The 19,128-nt window shown below is 52.6% G+C and overlaps 1 protein-coding gene across 9 annotated transcripts; it reads left to right on the top strand.

The window, feature by feature from the left end:
• Positions 1–1,638: 1,638 nt before the first annotated feature.
• ZNF507 (zinc finger protein 507) lies at positions 1,639–16,900 on the top strand. Of its 9 annotated transcripts, none has more exons than XM_036303473.1 (6): positions 1,639–1,782; positions 6,023–8,160; positions 9,330–9,447; positions 12,331–12,445; positions 13,174–13,368; positions 13,459–16,900. In XM_036303473.1, exons 2-6 carry the CDS (start codon positions 6,025–6,027, stop codon positions 13,805–13,807), a joined length of 2,913 nt encoding a protein of 970 aa, XP_036159366.1. In that variant the 5' UTR covers positions 1,639–1,782; positions 6,023–6,024; the 3' UTR covers positions 13,808–16,900. The 9 variants fall into 9 exon arrangements, 7 of the variants coding, with proteins under 7 accessions (XP_036159366.1, XP_036159368.1, XP_036159369.1 ...); XM_036303475.1 differs by lacking the exon at positions 1,639–1,782 and adding an exon at positions 1,815–2,641; XM_036303476.1 differs by lacking the exon at positions 1,639–1,782 and adding an exon at positions 2,648–4,196.
• Positions 16,901–19,128: the final 2,228 nt, after the last annotated feature.

Raw genomic sequence — 19,128 nt, 5'->3', positions numbered from 1 at the left:
TCGTGTCACTCTAAAACGCAGGGTGCCAGGGTGGCCACCACTGCAAACACTACCGGTCATCTAGCCAGCGGGGGACGAGTGCTCTGGACGAAACTGCACTGGCCACTAACTGCTCCAGGATGGACGTGGCACCCCTCACTTCCACCCGCCATTCACAGCCAGCGCCAGCCACAGGCCGCACCTCCGAGCCTGGGGCTGGACGGGGAGGTTGGAAATAGCTGGTGGACACCGGAGGGCACACAGGGACTTCAAGTATGCATTTGCCTCCCTTCATTGTTTTAGAATTCCCTTCTTTTCCCTAGATTGTGGTTTCTCCGCTATGTTTCTACACTCCCCCCACCACCCCCCAATCAAATAAACCTCTGATTTCGGTTCTGCCCAGTTTCAGGTTTGAGGACATTCCTGCAGAAAAGCCTCTCTTTGGAGTGTTATTAACTAGGATTGTTGTGGCAGCGAAGGGACGGGGAGGCACTTGCCCACGGACTGTGTGAGCTCACGGTCTCCCTTCTGGGTATTCCTGGTTCGCCTCCACTTCTTTTCCTTCCACCCTTCCACGCTACTCTCCTGCTCAGCCTCTTTTCTTGAAAAACAGATATATCTCCAACCCTTCCTTTTTCCTTTTTCTTATTTAGTCCAATCAGCAAGATATTCTTTAAAAAATAAGGTTTCTAACTGCTGGCTTGCCAAGCCCCAAATTCAGGTGAACACTGAGTTCCTATCTCAGGAGCTACCGACTGTCGGAACAGGGACTCTCAGTCCTGCGGGCCCTCCTCCCCCATGAAAGCCCGGCCTGCTGCCAGTCCCCAGGGGCGTCTCAGCCCGTGGCTGCGACCAAGGCTTCAGTTTCACTGTCTCCCACTGCGGCCCCAGCACCCAGACCCAGCACCCAGCGGGCTCCTTCCTAAGGCACCCACACTGCCAGCACCCACACCCTCCAGCACCCACACTGCCAGCACCCACACCCTCCAGCACCCACACCCTCCAGCACCCACACCTCCAGCACCCACACCCTCCAGCACCCACACCGCCAGCACCCAGGGTGACGGTGAGCTGCGTGTGCGAGCAGGGCTGTTGGCGTCCCTGCGTGTTTCTCAGGCACCAGATCCCAACGACACCACGGACGGTTGCCCCCCCCCCCCGCCCACGCCGGACGGAGACTGCGCTACCGTTACCGGGTGAAGCTGCCAGGTCTGCCCACAGCCCTGGGAAATCTTCAGGCCCTCCACAGGGTGCCCGCCGGCCCTGCCCACCTCCCGCAGCCTGGCGCTGAGCGGGACCCCAGCGGGACCTCCCTGCTTATCAGCCACTAAAGGTGCAGCCCAGCCAAAAGCTGCACCAAACTCAGAGGCTGCAGCGAGGCCCTGGCGCACAGACGCTGCAACGTGAGCAGACGCAGGTGACGCGCGGACTCGGCCCCGACGACCCAGAAAACAGCGCGGTGGCCTTGGGAGCCCACCGCCCGCCCCGCCCTCGAGAGCCTGGGGGCGTGGCCTGCGCGTCGCCCCGCCCTCCCCGCGCCCGCCCAGCTCGCGTTCGCGGGGCTGCTGTGGGCGTGGCCTGCTGATCGCCCCGCCCCTTCGCCGCGGCCCTCGGTCACCTGACGGCCCGCGTCTCACGTGACCGGCTCTGCGCCGCCATCTTGGATCTCCGGTGAGGAGCGGAAAAGCGGGGGAAAGGAGGCGCTGAGCTGGGAACGCGGCGGGAGAGGACGAGGGCGAGGGCACAGGGGCGCCCGGCCGGCCCCAAGAGGCCCGCGGAGCAGCAGCCGCCGCCCGACCGCAGGTACTGCGCCCGAGGCCGCCCCTCGCCGCTGCGGGCGCCGCCGCCGGCCATGTGCGCCTCCCGCGGGCCCCGCCGCCGTCCCCTGCGGCCCCCGTGCGCCCGCGACGAGGCCCCCGGCTGCCCCGCACCGCGCCCCCGCCGCCGGCCCGTCAGCACTGCGGGTGCAGAACAGCCCGCGCAGCAGCCCCGCCGCCCTGCTCCCGCCTCGCCGGCCGGGAGGAGAGGGCCCGCCGGGGGCGCCGGGCAGCGGCTCGTGCGGCTGAGTGACAGGCGGGCCAGGCCGCCTCCGCGCCGGAAGCCGCCTCGGTGCCGGCGGGCTGCGCTCTGCCCTCCGCCCGCGTCCCGGTTACCGGCGGCCTCGGGGCTGTGGCCTCCCGCGCCCTTTCTCTCTAGTTCTCCCGGCTCCTCGCGCGGCCCGTTTCCTCGGTCCCTCGTTAGCGCTCGCTCCCGGCGGGGAGCAGGTGCTGCCTGCCCCGGCGGTGACCCCAGCCGGAAGGTCGCCTCCAGGTGAAACGGATCCGCGCCCTTTGAACTTGCAAGTTCTTTAAGGTGAACCCGCCGGCAGCGGGGAGCGGGCTGGGGTCCGGGCCGTGGGACACTGCGTCTGGCCCCGCGAGGCCCCCAGCCCGCGGAAGTGTGTGAAGTTTGCAGAATCACCGCTATTAGGTTGTTTTCGGTTAAGATTTAAAAACCAGCATGCGATCATCGCTCCTTACTCGTTAGAAAGTGGTTACCAGCAAACCAATAGCATCTCGAGTCCGATAAGTTCGGAGCTAAAGCATAAAATTCACAGTCACGGGAGAAGTTCCCAGAGGCTTTTCGTTATAACTTACACCAAGTCCGAAACCCTCCTTGTTCGGTAAGTTCTGTAAACGCGCGCCCCATAATCGGGTTCTTTTTGCCGTGGAAGATTGAGGAAGGTTCCACCGCCCGACACGTCATTACGTTGCCTCTCGAAGGAGGAGACGTGTTTGACACTCACACTGTCCTTCTCGGCTGCAGCCGGGTTTGGAGGACGGACCCAGGAGCTGCTCGTTTCAGGAATTGACCTACAAGACACTGGGCTGCCGCCGAGCAGCCACGGAACCTTTCAGTCACCGGAAGGCACTGCCCTTTCCTGATTGGCAGCATCACTAGACCCTGCCCAGGGTCAGCCGGCTCACAGGTTGATACAGACTAGCAGGGAGAGCCTGTTTCTTTTCAGTGTCACTACTTACACACTTTGTTCTCACGGAGAAACCAAAAGAAATGGGTGTGTTGAGGAAGGATAGATTTAGACTCATATACCCTTGGATTCCAATTCTTAAGCCATTTGTTACTTTATGTCTGTGAGTCTCAGATTCCTTGTCTGCAAAAAAGAGGTTAATATTACCAGGGGCAGGATAGAAGAGGTCAAGGGGGGGACATATCTAGTGCTTTCAACAGTAAAGATTTAAAAAGGAAGAAAAAGGTTCACATTACCAGGAATTACATGAGCGGTAGACAGAATCTGCACAGACTCTGTCAAGGGCAAGGACCCGCCCCCACCCCCATCATCCTCACGGTCTCCTGTACCGTGCCTGGCGCATTGTCGGTGCCCAATAAATGTTAAATCTCACCTCTCTTCGACCGAAAGGGCACTTCACTCTCTGTTAGGCTTTGGTCATTGGCTGTTTCTGACGATTGTACCTTGTGTACTGTCGCATTGTTTAAAAGCTGTTAATTCTTTTAAATTTCTAACCAGGTTTGTCTTATTCTCTCAACTCAGTTTTAAACTGCGAGGACTGTTAATTTGAATGTTTTTCATTCTTCCTGGTACTTTGCTTGGTGCCTTTCGCATAACAATGTTTTCTATAACTTTTTATTTTAAAAATTTAAGCCTTACACAAGTAGAATAGTACAGTGAGCCCCTCCTTGCTCATCACTCCAGTCACACAATCTGCTAATCTTCTTTAATCCCCAGTCTCTCCCATCAGCCTCCCATCAGGGTAACGTTTTCTGTAGGTGCTTTTACATTGACCTCTTGGAGACCATGCATAGTATGCAGATTAGCACAGTCCATGTTGCTATTATTCAAATAAATTTTACTTCACTTGACATGCAGTCCCATATGCTTATGCACATTGGTGGCCTAAGTGAACTCTGTGAAAATTTAGAGTTGGCCTTAAGGTCAACTTGACTCTCTCTGTAGACTTTATTACAAGCTGTTATCTAATCTGATTAGCAGAGACTTTGTTCTACTGAGACTTATCTTTTGCTTTGATTTTTGCAAGTGTCCCCAAACTGGTTTTTCAGGTGTTTCTCGGTGTATTTGATGTTGTCCAGTCTGTCTTAAAGATGCCATTTCCCGACATGGGCAGCCTCTGCAGTGAGACACGTAAATGCCCAGGGAGATGGCACCTGCTGCAGGTTTCCCTGAGCACACGGCTTTCCACGTGAGTCTCTTGTCAGATTGTTTCATAATGTGTTTTGCTTGACGTGAGATAACTCCTCCTCCTCCTCATTGCACAGGGAGCAGTTGGCGTGCTCTGCCCCCTCCTGTCATGTCCAGGAGTGAAGAGGGGTAGCCTGTGGGTATGCAGAGCTAGCCTCCAGGTTATCAGTCAGCTTGCTGAGGTCACGTTTCCTGGGAAGGAGGCCTTAGGTCTGCAGTAGAGCCCCAAGTCTGTGCAAGAAATTGAGTGTTCCAGGGTTCCTATCATTAGTTTGTAGTTAACAACTGAACGAAAGAAATAAAGCCTGAGAATGGCCCAGAAGGGGAATCCGTAGTCAGGTGAGGAGCCGCAGCTCCCTTGACCTAAACGTGGAATTCACAGGCAGCAAAGTGACTTGGAAAGTCACACAGGGTTTTTCTAGAGAAACAGATTGTTCTCTCAGTCACTGGTCCCTCTTAGTGATTGAGGTTGAGTGTAAAGGCTTAAGACACTTGTTCTTTCTGCCTGAGAAAGACCTTCGTAAGGGAATACAGATGGTCCCCAGACAGGATTTGTCTACTTCATGATGGTGCAAAAGCTGTATGTTTGGTAGACACCATGCTTTGAGTTTTGATCTTTCTCTGATTCTGGGCAGTGGCAGCCCCGGCCAGTCACGGTCTCGAAGGTCAACAACCCAGACTCCACAGAATAGTGTGGAGGGTGCTTTTTGACTAGTCGGTCAAGGAGCATCTGTCGTCTTTTGGGAGGTAATATCCTCAGGTTGTTCAGGAGAGAGTGGCTGTAGGGCCACAGGCCCCGGATTGCTGGGTGGTCATCTTGTGGTCACGGCTGGAGCGCATCCCGGTGTGAGTGTGGTCGGTCGGGAAGGTGGTGGGGGAGAAGGGCACTAGAGAAGCCAGGGGTAAAAGTTTGCACTTCTGCCTGATGTGGGCCCAGACAGAAAGTTAGTGTGCCTGAGAGCAGGAAGTACGGAGCACCCTGGCTGCTGGGAGTGGGTAGGGGAGACCGTGCTGAGCCGTCTGAGCACTGTGGGGTCTGGCGGGAGTTTGGGTACAGTCCTAGCAGGGGCCACGATTCAACTCCTGAAATGAGAGTCAGAGCCTGTGACGGGGGGTTAAGAAATAGCATGGTCTTTGGTCTACAGCTAGGGCCACTAAAACTTTTGCTGGAGTTTATTGAATGTTGTGAGGTTCCAAAATGCACCTAAAAAAAAGCCTAAACCTAAAAAACAGATCCAAGTCAACAGATAATCTCACTTTAAGCAGAGGGAGTGTTTGAAATGAACGTACGTGCTGTCAGGAAACTGGTGAAGATTAGGCTGAACAAGATTGCATTTTCCATTGAGTGACTCCCTTGGCCAAACGTATCACTTTCTAGGGACACATGGGTGTGTGGATAACTAGGATGTCAATTGTTTCCGTCTTCGATGGCCCTTTCCTTTCGGGGGGGAAAGAAAAGTAACATGTGTAAGTGATAGCTGACCACTAATATGACCTCTGGAGAGCCCACAGCGCAGTTTGTGGTTTCTCTTCGGGAAGATGAAGGAAGTAAAAGGAGGAACTGGATTATTGTCTTTAGTTTCATTGCAGAGTACGTCTCAGAGCTCCCTGTGCCCTTCCCGGTGAGTTAATTACTATATGTTCACAATTCCCAAGGCTTGCAGAGAAGAAAAACTACAATTACATTTGGTGTAAGAAGTTGCCTCAGTCATGTATCGGCTCGAGGGATGGTATTTCATAGTGACTTAAGGTGGTTCTGCCTGGGAATGGCTGTGTGCGCTCCACCAGTTGTAACCTGGCGTCTCTGTGGTCTGTCCCCCTTTCTAGGTATGGAGGTGAGCAGCAGCGTCGCCATGTTGGTGCCAGACATTGGGGAACAGGAAGCTCTATTGACGGCCGACACTGTCATCAGTTCTTCACTGGAAATTGATGGACAAAGTTCAGCTAAAACAGATCCATTAATCCATGTTATCCAGAAGTTGAGCAAGATAGTGGAACATGAAAAGTCACAAAAATGTCTTTTAATTGGGAAGAAGCGCTCACGTTCAAGTGCTGGGACGAGCTCTCCCGAAGCCCAGGAGCTCGGTGAGATTCCAGCGAAAGGAGCCCCGCCCGCTGTTGCTGACATCAGAAGGGCCGAGCCGACGCCAATCCCTTTCAGCCCGGACCCTCTCGCCCAGAACGATGGGAAGGCGATGTCTTACCAGTGCAGCCTCTGCAAGTTCCTGTCCTCATCTTTCTCTGTGCTCAGGGACCACATCAAGCAGCACGGCCCGCAGAATGAGGTGATTCTGATGTGCTCCGAGTGCCACGTCACATCCAGAAGCCAAGAGGAGCTCGAAGCCCACGTGGTGAATGACCACGAAAACTATGCCAGCGGCCCCACGCCACCCAGAGCCGAACCGAGCGTGAGCCCCTCCAGCTCCGTGTGTCTGAGGCCCACAGAGCGGAAGCGCGAAGGCACTCCCGACCTCTCCGTTAGCGTGCGCAGTCCACAGACGCAGGTCATCCCCGCCGCCTCAGCCTCCGAGAAGGACAGGGGGAGGAGGAAGTGGTACGCCTACGAACAGTACGGCATGTACCGGTGCTTATTTTGTAGCTACACGTGCGGGCAGCAGCGAATGTTGAAGACACATGCTTGGAAGCATGCCGGGGAGGTGGACTGCTCCTACCCGATTTTTGAAAATGAGAACGAGCCCCTGGGCTTGCTGGGCTCCTCCGTGGCGGCTGCACCAGGCGGGGTCGATGCCGTGGTCATCGCCATCGGAGAGAACGAGCTGAGCATCCACAACGGGCCGGCGGTCCAGGTGCAGATCTGCAGCTCAGAGCCTCTGTCCTCGGCGTCGGCCCTGCCGGGTGCGGAGCGAGACGCGGGTCTCGGCCGGTCGGGGGCCCTTGAGCCCCACGAGGAGGACATGTTGGAGGTGATCTCGGACGCGGAGGAGAGTCTGATGGCCGACAGCCTCCTCTCGTCGGCACAGAAGATCATCAGCAGCAGCCCCAACAAGAAAGGGCACGTGAACGTGATCGTGGAGCGTCTGCCCAGCGCCGAGGAGACCGGGTCACAGAAGCCTTTCCTCGTGAATGCTGCGCTGGAGGAGGGGGGCCTCCCGGCCCCTCCAGGGCCCCCGACAGGCTGTGAGGGGAGAGAGGAGGCCTATCGTGCCAATCAGTGTACCGTCGACATCGGGGGGCTGATCATAGGCTGGAGCAACACAGAGAAGAAGGAGAGCGAGCTGATCCATCAGGGACTGGCCCCTGATGAGAACGCCCCCCCGGGCCGAAGGAGGACGAATTCCGAGTCCCTTAGGCTGCACTCGCTGGCGGCAGAAGCCCTGGTCACAATGCCCATCAGAGCCGCCGAGCTCACGAGAGCCAACCTCGGGCACTACGGGAACGTCAACCTCTTAGACCCAGACACCGGGCAGAGACAGGTGGATAGCACCTTGGCGGCCTATTCTAAAATGATGTCACCACTTAAAAACGCTTCAAATGGACTAACGAGTTTTAACCAAAGCAGCTGCCCCTTGGTGGCACTCCCAGAGGGCAGGCAGGAGCTGTCCGACGGGCAGGTGAAGACGGGCATCAGCGTGTCCTTGCTCACTGTCATTGAGAAGCTGCGGGAAAGGACGGACCAGAACGCCTCAGATGAGGACATCCTGAAGGAGCTGCAGGACAACGCCCAGTGCCAGCCCAGCGGCGAGGCCGGGCTGTCAGGCGGCGGCTTGGTGGAGTACATCCCCAATGCCGAGCGGCCCTATCGCTGCCGCCTCTGCCACTACGCGAGCGGGAACAAGGGCTACATCAAGCAGCACTTGCGGGTCCACCGGCAGAGGCAGCCCTACCAGTGTCCCATCTGTGAGCACGTGGCCGACAGCAGCAAGGAGCTGGAGAGCCACATGGTCCACCACTGCAAGGCCCGGCTGTACCAGTGCAAGCGCTGCGCCGAGGCCTTCCCCTATAAGGTGCGCGGCCCAGTGCTCCCAGGAACCCCAACTCAGAGCAGGGACAGGCCTGGTGGGTGCAGTCCTCCCACAATCAGTCTATCGGGAAACACACCCAGGAAGGTTTGATAGCTGGCCCAGACGATGGGGACTGAAATCTGGGTCATCGGGACTCCTGGGGTGGGACTCTCCCTGGCAATCTCTGGCCTTAGATAGTGTTTTAGAGTCTCTTCAGAATGTGTGGCTTTTACAGTGCAGGGGGGTGTTACATGAATGCACAGATGTAACACGGGGGACAGCATACATACACATGGATGCACAGATATAACCCACATCAGCAACGCACGGCCCTGAAATGCAAGTTGTTCACGCCAAGGGCTGCGCAGCCAGCCCACAGTGACTCATTTCATTGCAGAAGGAAGAATGGGCTGGATGAGGGACAGTGCCGTGGACAGAGAGCCACGTGTTAGCTGTAAGGGCAGTTTAAGGGACTTTCAAGGTCGCTTTGACTATGTGACTTTCACCTTATGTGCGACCTCGAAACCACCAACCAGCATGAAATGCTGTTTCTGTAAATGAAACTTGCATTCTTTGGGTCCGTGATTTAGAACTTTCTTCTTCAAGATGCCAGTTGATAGGTGGGGGAACTATTTTTTGCTGTCCTAAAGGGCCCACTGGGAAATGGGACGTGGCCTTTCAGGCGACCCAGGGTCGGCTGGCAATGAGAGGGTTCAGGAAGGAAGGGCCTGGGAGTGAGACTTGGCTCCACTCAGATGGCCTCCTGGGATCTGGAATGGCCTTGGCCACTGGACAGGGGGGCCATTTGGGTGGGGCCAGGCCTATCCCAGGGGTGCCTGCAGCGACTATGCTCTTGATTCCTGGGAGGCAGTGGAGGAGGCCTCAGTGGCTGATGGGATTTCTTTCTGTGAAAGCGCTGACTCTGGGAGCCCTCTGGCCCCCTCCCTGGGCCTGTCCATGGTGCTGAGTGTGCACACACCACGCCAGGACCTGCCTTCCTGCTGCTCCCCCGGGCAGTTCTTCCCATAAACCTCCAAAGGCTGGGATAGTGCTGAGGCCCATTTTCTTCTGAAGCGTTGGTATTGGGTTCTAGGCTCCAGGCCACGGAAGCACAGGCTCCTGTAACTGCAGTGAGTTCATTAGGAATTGCTGTTCATTTCTCTCGTGTCCAGAGTCAGCTGAGGAGCCATGAGAGGGAGCAACACAGCCTTCCAGATCCCCTGTCAGTCGTGGCTTCTGCTGAGCCCAGGATTCCCAGGGACAGCGCTGAGGCGAAGTGTGCCCAGGAAGGTAGGTGTGCGTTCCCACACAGGCTGCACGACTCGCATCCCAGGTGAGAAGCGCCCTGAGCAGTCTGTCAGGTGGGGGGTTTCAGGAGTAAAGCTGCATCTGTCCTCTCTTTTGCACTGTGGGTTCTGGTCTCCTCCTGGGGACACTCTTGAGTCCTGAACGAAGTACTGTGAGTAAGTCCTCAGCTCACCTTGTAGGGAGATCTGACACTGACATTTCTGCTGTCCTGTAAGAGCCAAAGGCAGCATGAAACTTAGGTGCCAGGCCTGCACCAGGGAAGCTGCATCGAAGCAGCAGCCTACCCCTCCCCCAGCTCAGCTGACCCGCGAGAACAGCTCACAGATGGCAGGCCCCCCCCCCCACTCTAACTGAGGCCCCTGCTGTGATCTTATCGTAACCAAGGTTGCTGCCAGATGTCATCTGCACTCTCTTTAAAACACGGCACCAGATCTTTTTATGTACGAGTTAGGTACCACTCAGTCAAGTCTCGGCTAATAGGAATATTAGAATCAAAAGATTTCACTCGAGTCCCATGAAAAGGCGGGTGCCACATCCGGAGAATCTGGGCTAACGGTGCTGAGCTGCGCTTCCCTGCGTCAGCTCACTTAAATTGATAAGCTCCAAGTGTCTTGAGTGTGGTGCATCGTGTTTATGGGAAATAAAACATATTGGGGTGACTTTCCTTTTCAGATTTCCTAAGAATTAAAGTTAGAAACAGTTGCAGAGTGAAATGTTTTCCTGTAATGTTCATCACATTATACCCCAGCAAGCATAACCGACGCGGGAATGTTTCTGAGAGAACTGTGCTGACACCCGCATCCCCTGTCAAGCAGCTGTCACCCCTGCAAACGTCTCCCAGACAAAAGGAGTTTATGACAGAGCATCTGCCTTTGCAGAGATGGCTGAGCTAAACAGTTTGCTTCCTTTCTGCGGAATAGCCTGAGTGCTCCTCTCTGCACATTGTGCTCCTCGTCCCTGTGAAGGAGCCTTAAAGCATTTGGTAGCTTTGGACCGTGAATCCCTGATGGCGGGCAAAGGAAGTCCTGCTCAGTGGCACCGCCTGCGGTGAGCACAGGGCCAGAATGTGTCCTTTAAAGCAGTCATCTAACGGTCCAAAGGGGCCATTAACAAATTAAAATCACTATTTTAATGGAAAGATTAACACGTGAGTTCAAAATTAAAGTAACCAGTTCATTATTGTGTGGCGAGCTGTACCTAGTGTCTCTGCCACAGTCCCTCTTGTAGCCGCCTGGGGGTCGAGTGTGGCTTTCACATGCAGGCCATGCCTTCCCCTCCCGGCCCACTCGCCCGTCTCTGTCACCAGAGAGTGACAGTTGAGATGACAGATGACCTCTTGGGCGCTTTATTCATTCAGCGTTGAGCTTTCAAAATCTGGTAGTCAAACCAAAGAACAAGTTCCTAGCTCGCAGAGAAGGGAAGAATTAGCCATTGGCGTCCCTGAACCCTGAACCGTTTCGTGGTCTCATTAAAGAAGGAGGAGGCGTGTGCCCTGAGGTCCGTCTCTGCCCATGAGGACGGCACGGGCACCTCAGGCACGTTCCAGCTCAGAGGCGCAGGGCCACAGTAACTGGGACGTGTGTTCTGCCCAAGTCAGGACCGTCCTGAGCTGGCCCTGGTGCCGGGAGGACGGTAAAGGCGGCAGCACCACTGCGGAGACCAGTGACCAAGACAGATGGTGCTCCAACAGAGCCGCGGGCAGAGCACCTCCAGGTGTGCTTCCTTGTGAGATTTAAGTAAACTGTTCTTTGTTGCAAACCTGCAATTTGTCAAGCCCTGGGGAGTCGCTGTAAACACAGCAGGCAGGTTCCTGCCCGCAAGGAGTTAGCAGCTAGGACATGGCAGAGACGTCACAGGAACGTACGGGTGCGGCGAGGAAGAACACAGTGCCCCTGGCGTGCTGGCCGCACTGGAACCCTCCGCTTACTCCGTTTTGTAGATAAGAAAGCCCAGCCCCCAGAGGGGAAATAATTTGCCTGTGATCACACGGTGCTGGCAGCAAAGATGAGGCCCAAGGTCTTGAGTTGAAACCCAGGGCCTTCTCCTTGGAAAAGGCCGAGCAAGGCAGCACAGCCTCTCCCGTGTGCAGCAGCTTTTCGTGGTGTTTTTATTCGTTGTGATTGACCTGCAGTGCTGCGCACACAGAACCATGACCCGACACCCATGCTTTGTTTTCCAGGGATGTTTTTAAACTGTGTTTGGAACAGTGCCCTTTACAACCAAGTCCGAATTGTTACCTACCCAGTAAGAGTAGTACTTAGAGTATAATCATGATTAGTGTGTCTGTTAATGTAATAGATTTATACCAGGATGGAGGTCACTGCACAGCGTTGCGTGGTGTGTACCAGCGGACAGCTGCTTTTGCTGGTTGGTGCATTGGCAGCTGACAGTCATAAACAGGAAACCCACAGACTGAGAAAGCACTGGGCTGTGGTATCCGTCTGTTACGGGGACTTCGTGGCCACACTTTGGATTATTGGATTCTGATGCTAAATTCTAGCTTGTTGGCAAATCGTTGTTTCCCTGAGACAGTGTGCCCACGTTGATTAGACCAATACCTTTCACATTAACTGTGTGTCTGTGGTTAACTCAGCTGCTAGTAGTCAGCGGGCACTGGCATCAAGTCCATTCTTTTAGATTTTGTGCAGGTTATGAAAGACCAACCAGTGTACCTAGGTCTCCCAGTCTGCGGTGGTCCAGGTCCAGGTGACCTGTGAGCCATTTCTGGCTTGTTAACTTGATCTCGAGAGCGTGGATGGAGGTATTAGCACTGCTGGTGTAAATGCTCATTGACGGTGGGATGTAAGTGCAGCCATTTGAATCTAATGAAAGCCTGTCACTAAAACTCTGAAATGCCTTGTCCAGAGAATAAGTCTTCAGTCCAGAAACAGTACAGATGCGACGTGTGTGATTACACAAGTACAACATACGTTGGTGTCAGAAACCACAGACGGACCCACAACTCGGACAAGCCGTACAGGTGAGTGTGCCGACCCTGGTTCTAATGCTTGTGCTGCAGCACTTTATCATGAAGGACAAAGCGGAAGTTATTAAACACTCACGCACTTGTTTGAACACAGGTTAAATGCGAAGGCGCTTTCACAAGTGGTGTTTAGTTGTTAAAGACTATGAGTTCTAAGCTGGAGTCCGGCCCACAGGCCTGTGTCTGGTTGGAATGAGGGATGATGCCCGTGGCTGTCAGTTCCGGGTTCCAGTTTCATAGATTGTCACAGCAGTTTTCAGTCATTCGGGCCCTGAGTATTCCAGCAAGAGTCCTAACGCTTAAAAGCAGTAAAATTCCCTATGAAAGGTCCTGTTTCTGGAAATGTATCACGTGCAGAACAAGATCATTTAACTTTATTACTTGATTTTCCATAGAGGCTAATTCTACTAGTTTTCAGGAAATAGCAGGATTCTCAATTGATGGAGATGCGCTGATAGATAGAAGTCTTTACTCCTAAGTGAACTTGGCCTCTTGAGCATAAACCGCTGCTTTCATAGTCAGCTTGTTCCGCCAGCAGCCGGAGGAACCCGGTTCCCACCCCAGGGGGCCGGCAGGACAGGGGGCCGGGTCTGGGCCCGCACTCGCACCCCGAGGGAAACTTGTTCCATGGGCCAGCTCTCCCCTGGGGTCCTGGGTGCAGCACGGGTCGGTGTGGGGAGGTCTGTGTGACATCTCAGTGAAACCTGACAGAAGGTGCCTGACAGGGCCCTGCTTTCATCCTTTGGTGGGGCTCCCTCTACAGACCTGGCTCCCTCCCGCTGCAGGTGCTCTCTGTGCGGGTACGTGTGCAGCCACCCGCCTTCCCTGAAGTCGCACATGTGGAAGCATGCCAGCGACCGCAACTACAACTACGAGCAGGTGAACAAGGCCATCAATGACGCCATCTCCCAGAGCGGCAGGTACAGACCCCACGCGGCTGCGCTGTCACGTGTAAGTTCCAGCCCTGCCTTCTAACCCACTCACAGTTTGGTGCTTTGTTTGACTTTAAGGGTTCTAGGGAAGTCCCCTGGAAAGACTCTGTTAAACGGCAGTGAAGACGGAGCTGACCCTCCCACTGGGGGGGTGGACACTGTGGTGTCGTCCTCGGAGCCGGCTCCCCAGGCTCCCACCGAGCGAGAGAAACTGAGCCCTGCAAGTAACTCCTCGTGTCGCTTAGACAAGAACCCCGGGGCGGCCCCCCCGGGGATGGAGTACTGCGTCTTACTCTTCTGCTGCTGTATCTGTGGTTTCGAATCTACCAGCAAAGAAAACCTGTTGGATCACATGAAGGAGCACGAGGGCGAGATTGTCAACATCATCCTGAACAAGGAGCCCAGCGCAGCTCTCAACACGAGCTAGACCCGAGGGCCTGCGTCTCACCTCAGACGCCCGGAGACACCGGAGGGGGGACCGACAGGGGTGACTTTGGAACCAAATGTGTAATGTAATCAGAGGAATTCCACATGGATGAGCAGCAATAATATTTAAGTATTCTGAGGGAGGGGAAATGGGTTGGGAGGAAGCAAAGATGTGACCCTGTATTGACCCTCTGTTACCTCTTGTTAGTGTTGAGCGTATTTATTACTAAAAGCTTATTGCGGTCTAGAAATGCAAGCAGAAGAGCTAAGAAAGGGTTTTTCAGGAACTGTCCTGAAACGATTGCTATAAAAGCAACACAGTCTCAAGCAGGGCTTGGTTTTCTTCCTTTGCAGCGAGACAGCGGCTCTGCAGGGAGGGCTTCCCAGCATTCTACCTGAGTCTTCCCCAATGGAGAGGACATGTCAGATACTCAGTCTCAGAAACGTCGTTTATCCTTCAAAAAAAGGAAAGAAAGGAGACCTCTGAATCTACCCCTAGATTGTAAATAGGCATTTAAGGAGTAAATGACTGTCTTAATTTTACAGGGTTTCCTGTGGGCACTAGACTCAGCCAGACCTTGGGGTTCCTAACACTGTCTCAGCCCAGGGCAGGTGCTCCCCAGAGGTTCCGTTCGGGTCTGATGGGTCACCACGGGGTCTCGGCAGTTACACAGCCGTCTGCCCCTCTCCTGAACCAGTCCGAGCATTTGGCTGGAAGAAGACTATTAAAACAACAAAGTATACAGATTTGCACTTGATCATCAGACCTTGGAAGTAGTTTGATCTCTCTTTTTTTAATAGTTTGATCTCTTAAATAATAATCATTTGGGGGAAGAAGGGTGAGATCAAGAATCCCTTAAAATGAGGGCTTTGAGGTTTTTCTTTCCTGGAGTTCATTGATTTAGTTACACTTAACATAAGAGATGTTAACCACATGTGGCTAAAATGTGAAAATTCGGGTTGTTTCTAAAGCTTAATAACAAATAACATTTGGCAAGTCTGCAGGGTTTCTCCTTTCTAGGAAATTCCTCCTGTGGGCTTTTGCTTTAGAACACGCCGTCAAATAGATGTGACTTCTCCTTTGTTACACGTTTTGTATCCACGCGTTTCCCAGTCGAGAGGACGGGTGTTCTGTTTTGCGTTGGGGGTTTGATCACTTGCTTGCGCCTTGTTTGGTGAAGTAAGCTGTGCCCGTAGCTGGAGGCGGTGCGTGCGGGCCACCTCTGGTGCTCTTCCTCCACGGCTCCTGCCCGGCGCCGGTCAGCGGGAAACGGAGGACAGGTTTGGAATGTGATACTCATGTTTTAGGGAAGAATGCTCTTCCCGAAGTCCAGGTGTGACCTGAACGAGTTAACATTTCTGAGTAGCATTAGGAACTATTTCAGTGGGGCCAGGCATCATTTCATTTTCCTGATGACTTAACACACAGGATGGATGGAAGCTGTAAGTTACTTATGAAAGTTCCTCCATTCCTGATGTGTGGATCTGACAAAGGTAAAACAAATTTACTTACCGTAAATTCTGTTCCCCAGGTCCACTGCATGTGGATCTATAGTCATTTCCTCCTGTTTTCAGAATTTCATTTCATTTCAAATTCAAATAAAATATTTTAAATAGTTCCATTATTATCACTTATGTTACCCCTCAGTCAACTCCTCCATTGCTTGTAGCTATGACCCACTATTTCTTTACAAAAATCTCTGATTGTGAAAATTAACAACCTTGGAAGAATTTTGTTTTATAAATTTTCCTTGGCTTTAATTTTGTGTAATCATTTGGAAAATACGAATAACCAAAAAAATCCCAACAATTTCAACAGTGAATTTTTAAATTATCTTTCTTCATTTCTTTAAACCACTTCCATTGATTGTTACTTAAATTTTTCATTTGAAATCATGGATTTAAAGTATCCCTAGCTCATGGGATAAAAACTAGCCCAGAAGTTCAGTCTTCTAATGTTCATCTGGCCTAGACAATCCTCAGAAGCTCTCTCCTGGCCTGTAGGGGGAACCACATACCCAAGGCATTCTCCTTACCGGTTTGTGGCCAGCCTTAAATACCCTCCCAGAGACAGTGGAGTGTTTCTAAAGACTAAACACGCCGTGGTAATAGAGGAAGAGACAGGCATTCAAGTAACCAGAAGGAGTCCCCTTTCTAGGAGTAACATCTTATTTACTGGCTCTGACCTGTTGCCATACAAGACCTTTTGTTCTCCACTCTGAACACTTGATAATTCTAAGAGTTGATAGTGAAAATAGTTTTTCAGATAAACTTACTGAATAAGGCAATGGTGGGGAGGGGAAGGTGATGCATGTGCCCATTATAAGTAACACTTTTCAGGGCTCCACTGTTTTCCCTTCCTCTAATAATCCAGAACACACTGGCCGGGCTCCGAAGTGCCAACACTCCGCGATCGGGAGGCACCACATGGTAGTGACACTTGTACAGCCTTTGCCCAGGTCTTGCATCCTGTTCGAGGGGGCTCTCTGTGGCCGGGTGTCATTTCTCTTTCCTCACAGAGCAGGGGAGGGCATCCACGTTTACATTGCATCTCCTGCAGTGTACGAGGCTTGGCAGAGACGAGCAGACTCCCCTGGTGAGACTCGGTATATTTTCAGTTTTCATAGTCACTTATTTAACCTTTTTTTATTGTACAGCAAGGTGCTCTAAGTCATATTCTATAAAATATATTTAATAGAAATTTGAGTTTGCTATTCAAGGACATGAATACATGTATTTTTTTAAGAAATGAGTATTGTGTAACACTATAGCATTGCTTCTATAGCCAAAGTCTGAACATTTCTGGAACACTGACATGGGAAGACTACAGTTCATCCTGACAATGTGTAAAATGGGATGGTTTGCATTTTGTGAAATTATCCTGCACAGCGAGCTGCATGCCTTAATGCCCGAAACTCCAGGGTTGTGTTCACGGCAGAACAGCTTGCCCGCTCACCAGTGAGGCAGGGCTGCCGTGCGCCAGCTGCCTTCGGGAATACTGTACAATGTTAGAATAATTTATTTTGCTTTATAGAAATTTGTCATGTATTGACTTTAATATTGTATTTTGGTAATAAACTTTTTGTTAAAAACACTTGCCTCGAGGCTTTATTAGCAAAAGATTATGTCCGTACTTACCTTGGAGACACTGATGTGATCGCTTAGAAAGTTAGGTTTAGGTAATGACTTCCCAAGGAGTCAGCTAAGGCTTAGGACCTCCCTCTGGTAACTTGTCCAACTAATGCCGACTAGCACCAAACGATGGTGAGAATTCAGCCAACTTGGAAGCCTTTTCCTCGCTACACGTTCGTTCTGTCTTCCCGTCCTCACATGCTTTACATTCTTGTGCAGAGTTACAGACTAGCTCTGTGCATGACAGTTACATTCCTGATGGAAGGCCAAAGACTGTGTCTGTGCCACCCCGGCCATTGTGTGGGCCACACCAAATGTTTCCGCACATTAGATTTGCAGCGTTGGGCCGTGAAGCGAACGTCATCTGACTGTCGTTGGTCTGGTTGTCCATTTGTGCCCGAGTATCCTGGGCCGCGTTCTCTTGACACACTGTGGACCAGTAGCTTTATTGCTAGCTTTACCCAGTGGCCAGATAAGTTTCTACTGAACAAGTACAAAAAATGCTTTACATAAACGTTAAAGGCATGCTTTAAAATTAAATACCGGTTGCATTTTGAATAACCCATTGTTATTTATTACATGTTCTTACAAGCAATATCTTTTTAAAGTATGATACTTTTGTTTTTACAAACACTGTAATATGAAGCGAGAATTCTCATGATCCGTCTGCAATGTGTTAACACGTCTGAGGCCAAACGTTCCCTCACAATAGCTGTGACCCTCATCCTGGCTCCGTAGGGGCCACAGCTATGTCCCCTCTCTTCCCAGAACCAAACTCCACTCTGCACCGAGCTCCAGATTCACTGTAGAAAGCCCAGCATGGAGGGTGCAGTGTGGGAGCCATCAGACGCATGGCCATTGAGCACCGAGATGCAACTGGTGTGCCCTATGTGTGCAAGACACGGTTTCAGAGACTCAGTACAAAAAATTGGGCGGTATCTCAATAGCTTTTTTATATTGGTTACATGTTGAAATGATGACATTTTGGATTAAATATGTCATTAAAACTTACTTCACCCGTTTTTATCTTTTTAACGTGACGACTAGAAAATCTTGCACACCTGGCTCACCTTGAGTTGCTGGTGGACACCTGTACAGAGACGGATGACCTGACAGCCGTGTCAAACCTGGCCCTACGCCACGTCTGCAGGTAACATGTCCTTGGAACGCAGCCACGCCCCAGCTTACATGTTGACTGTGGCTATTCTTCAGTGAGAGCAGCAGCATCCAGGAGTTGTGAGAGATGGGACGGCCCACAAGGGAAAGTATGCTCTGTGCTTTAAAGCTCCCAGAGAGGAAAGCTTTTTTTTTTTTTTAATATGTTTTTATTGATTTCCGAGTGGAAGGGAGAGGGAAAGAAACATGAATCATTGATCAGCTGCCTCCTGCACGCCCCACACTGGGGATCAAGCCCGAAACCCAGGCGCGTGCCCTTGACCGCAATCGAACCCAGGACCCTTCAGTCTGCAGACCGAGGCTCTATCCACTGAGCCACACGAGCTAGGGCGAGAAGAAAGCTTTTTATAGCACCGCTTCAGGACTAAACTATTCCTCCTCCCGCGGTAATTTTCATAAAGTGCTCCTGGTCTCCTAGAGGCCTCCTCCATATTCATAGCTCACTGCTCATCATCGCTGCTACGGAAAATCAAAGCAACTCGTTTAAAACAACCGCACAATTAAACACTAAGTAATGCGTCCTGGCCGGTTCGGCTTAGTGGATAGGGCATCAGCCTTCAGACCCAAGATCCCGGTTTGGTTCCGGTCAAGGGCACGCACCTCGGTTGCAGGCTCCTCCCCGGCCCAGGCCCTGCTCCGGCGCCTGCAGGAGGCACCCAGTCGCCGTTTCACATCCATGTTTCTGTCTTGCCTCCCTCTTCCACTCTCTCAAAACCAATGGGAAAGTACCCTGGGGTGCGGATCAAAAATAATAAAAATGCAAACAATGCCGTGAACAGGACCGTCTCGCGTTCCTCACCACCACCGTGCAAGCCGCTGCCCACCGGCTCGGTGCTGCCTGCACAACTGAAATGCGGTCCCGCCGGGGCGATGACCGGAAGTGTGCTGCTCTCTTTCCGGCGGCGCGGCTTGGGTGCCGACCCACCGGAAATGCATCGCTTCCTTCCGGCCGGCGCCACACGGGGAGGGGCGGGGCCACGATGAGGGGCGGGGCCACGCTGACGGACGGCGCCG

The sequence above is a fragment of the Myotis myotis genome, unplaced genomic scaffold (assembly GCF_014108235.1).
Source record: "Myotis myotis isolate mMyoMyo1 unplaced genomic scaffold, mMyoMyo1.p scaffold_m19_p_37, whole genome shotgun sequence".
Lineage (NCBI taxonomy): Eukaryota > Metazoa > Chordata > Mammalia > Chiroptera > Vespertilionidae > Myotis > Myotis myotis.
Note: the sequence above shows the minus strand (reverse complement) of the source record. Positions and strands in the feature narration are given on the sequence as shown.

Excerpts from the sequence above, each read along its gene's own strand:
- ZNF507 (XM_036303471.1), top strand. The coding sequence starts at position 5,923 with ATGGTATTTCATAGTGACTTAAGGTGGTTCTGCCTGGGAATGGCTGTG. Across the intron at positions 9,448-12,330 it reads GGCGAAGTGTGCCCAGGAAG|AGAATAAGTCTTCAGTCCAG; the intron begins GTAGGTGTGCGT and ends TGCCTTGTCCAG. Across the intron at positions 13,369-13,458 it reads GCCATCTCCCAGAGCGGCAG|GGTTCTAGGGAAGTCCCCTG; the intron begins GTACAGACCCCA and ends TTTGACTTTAAG.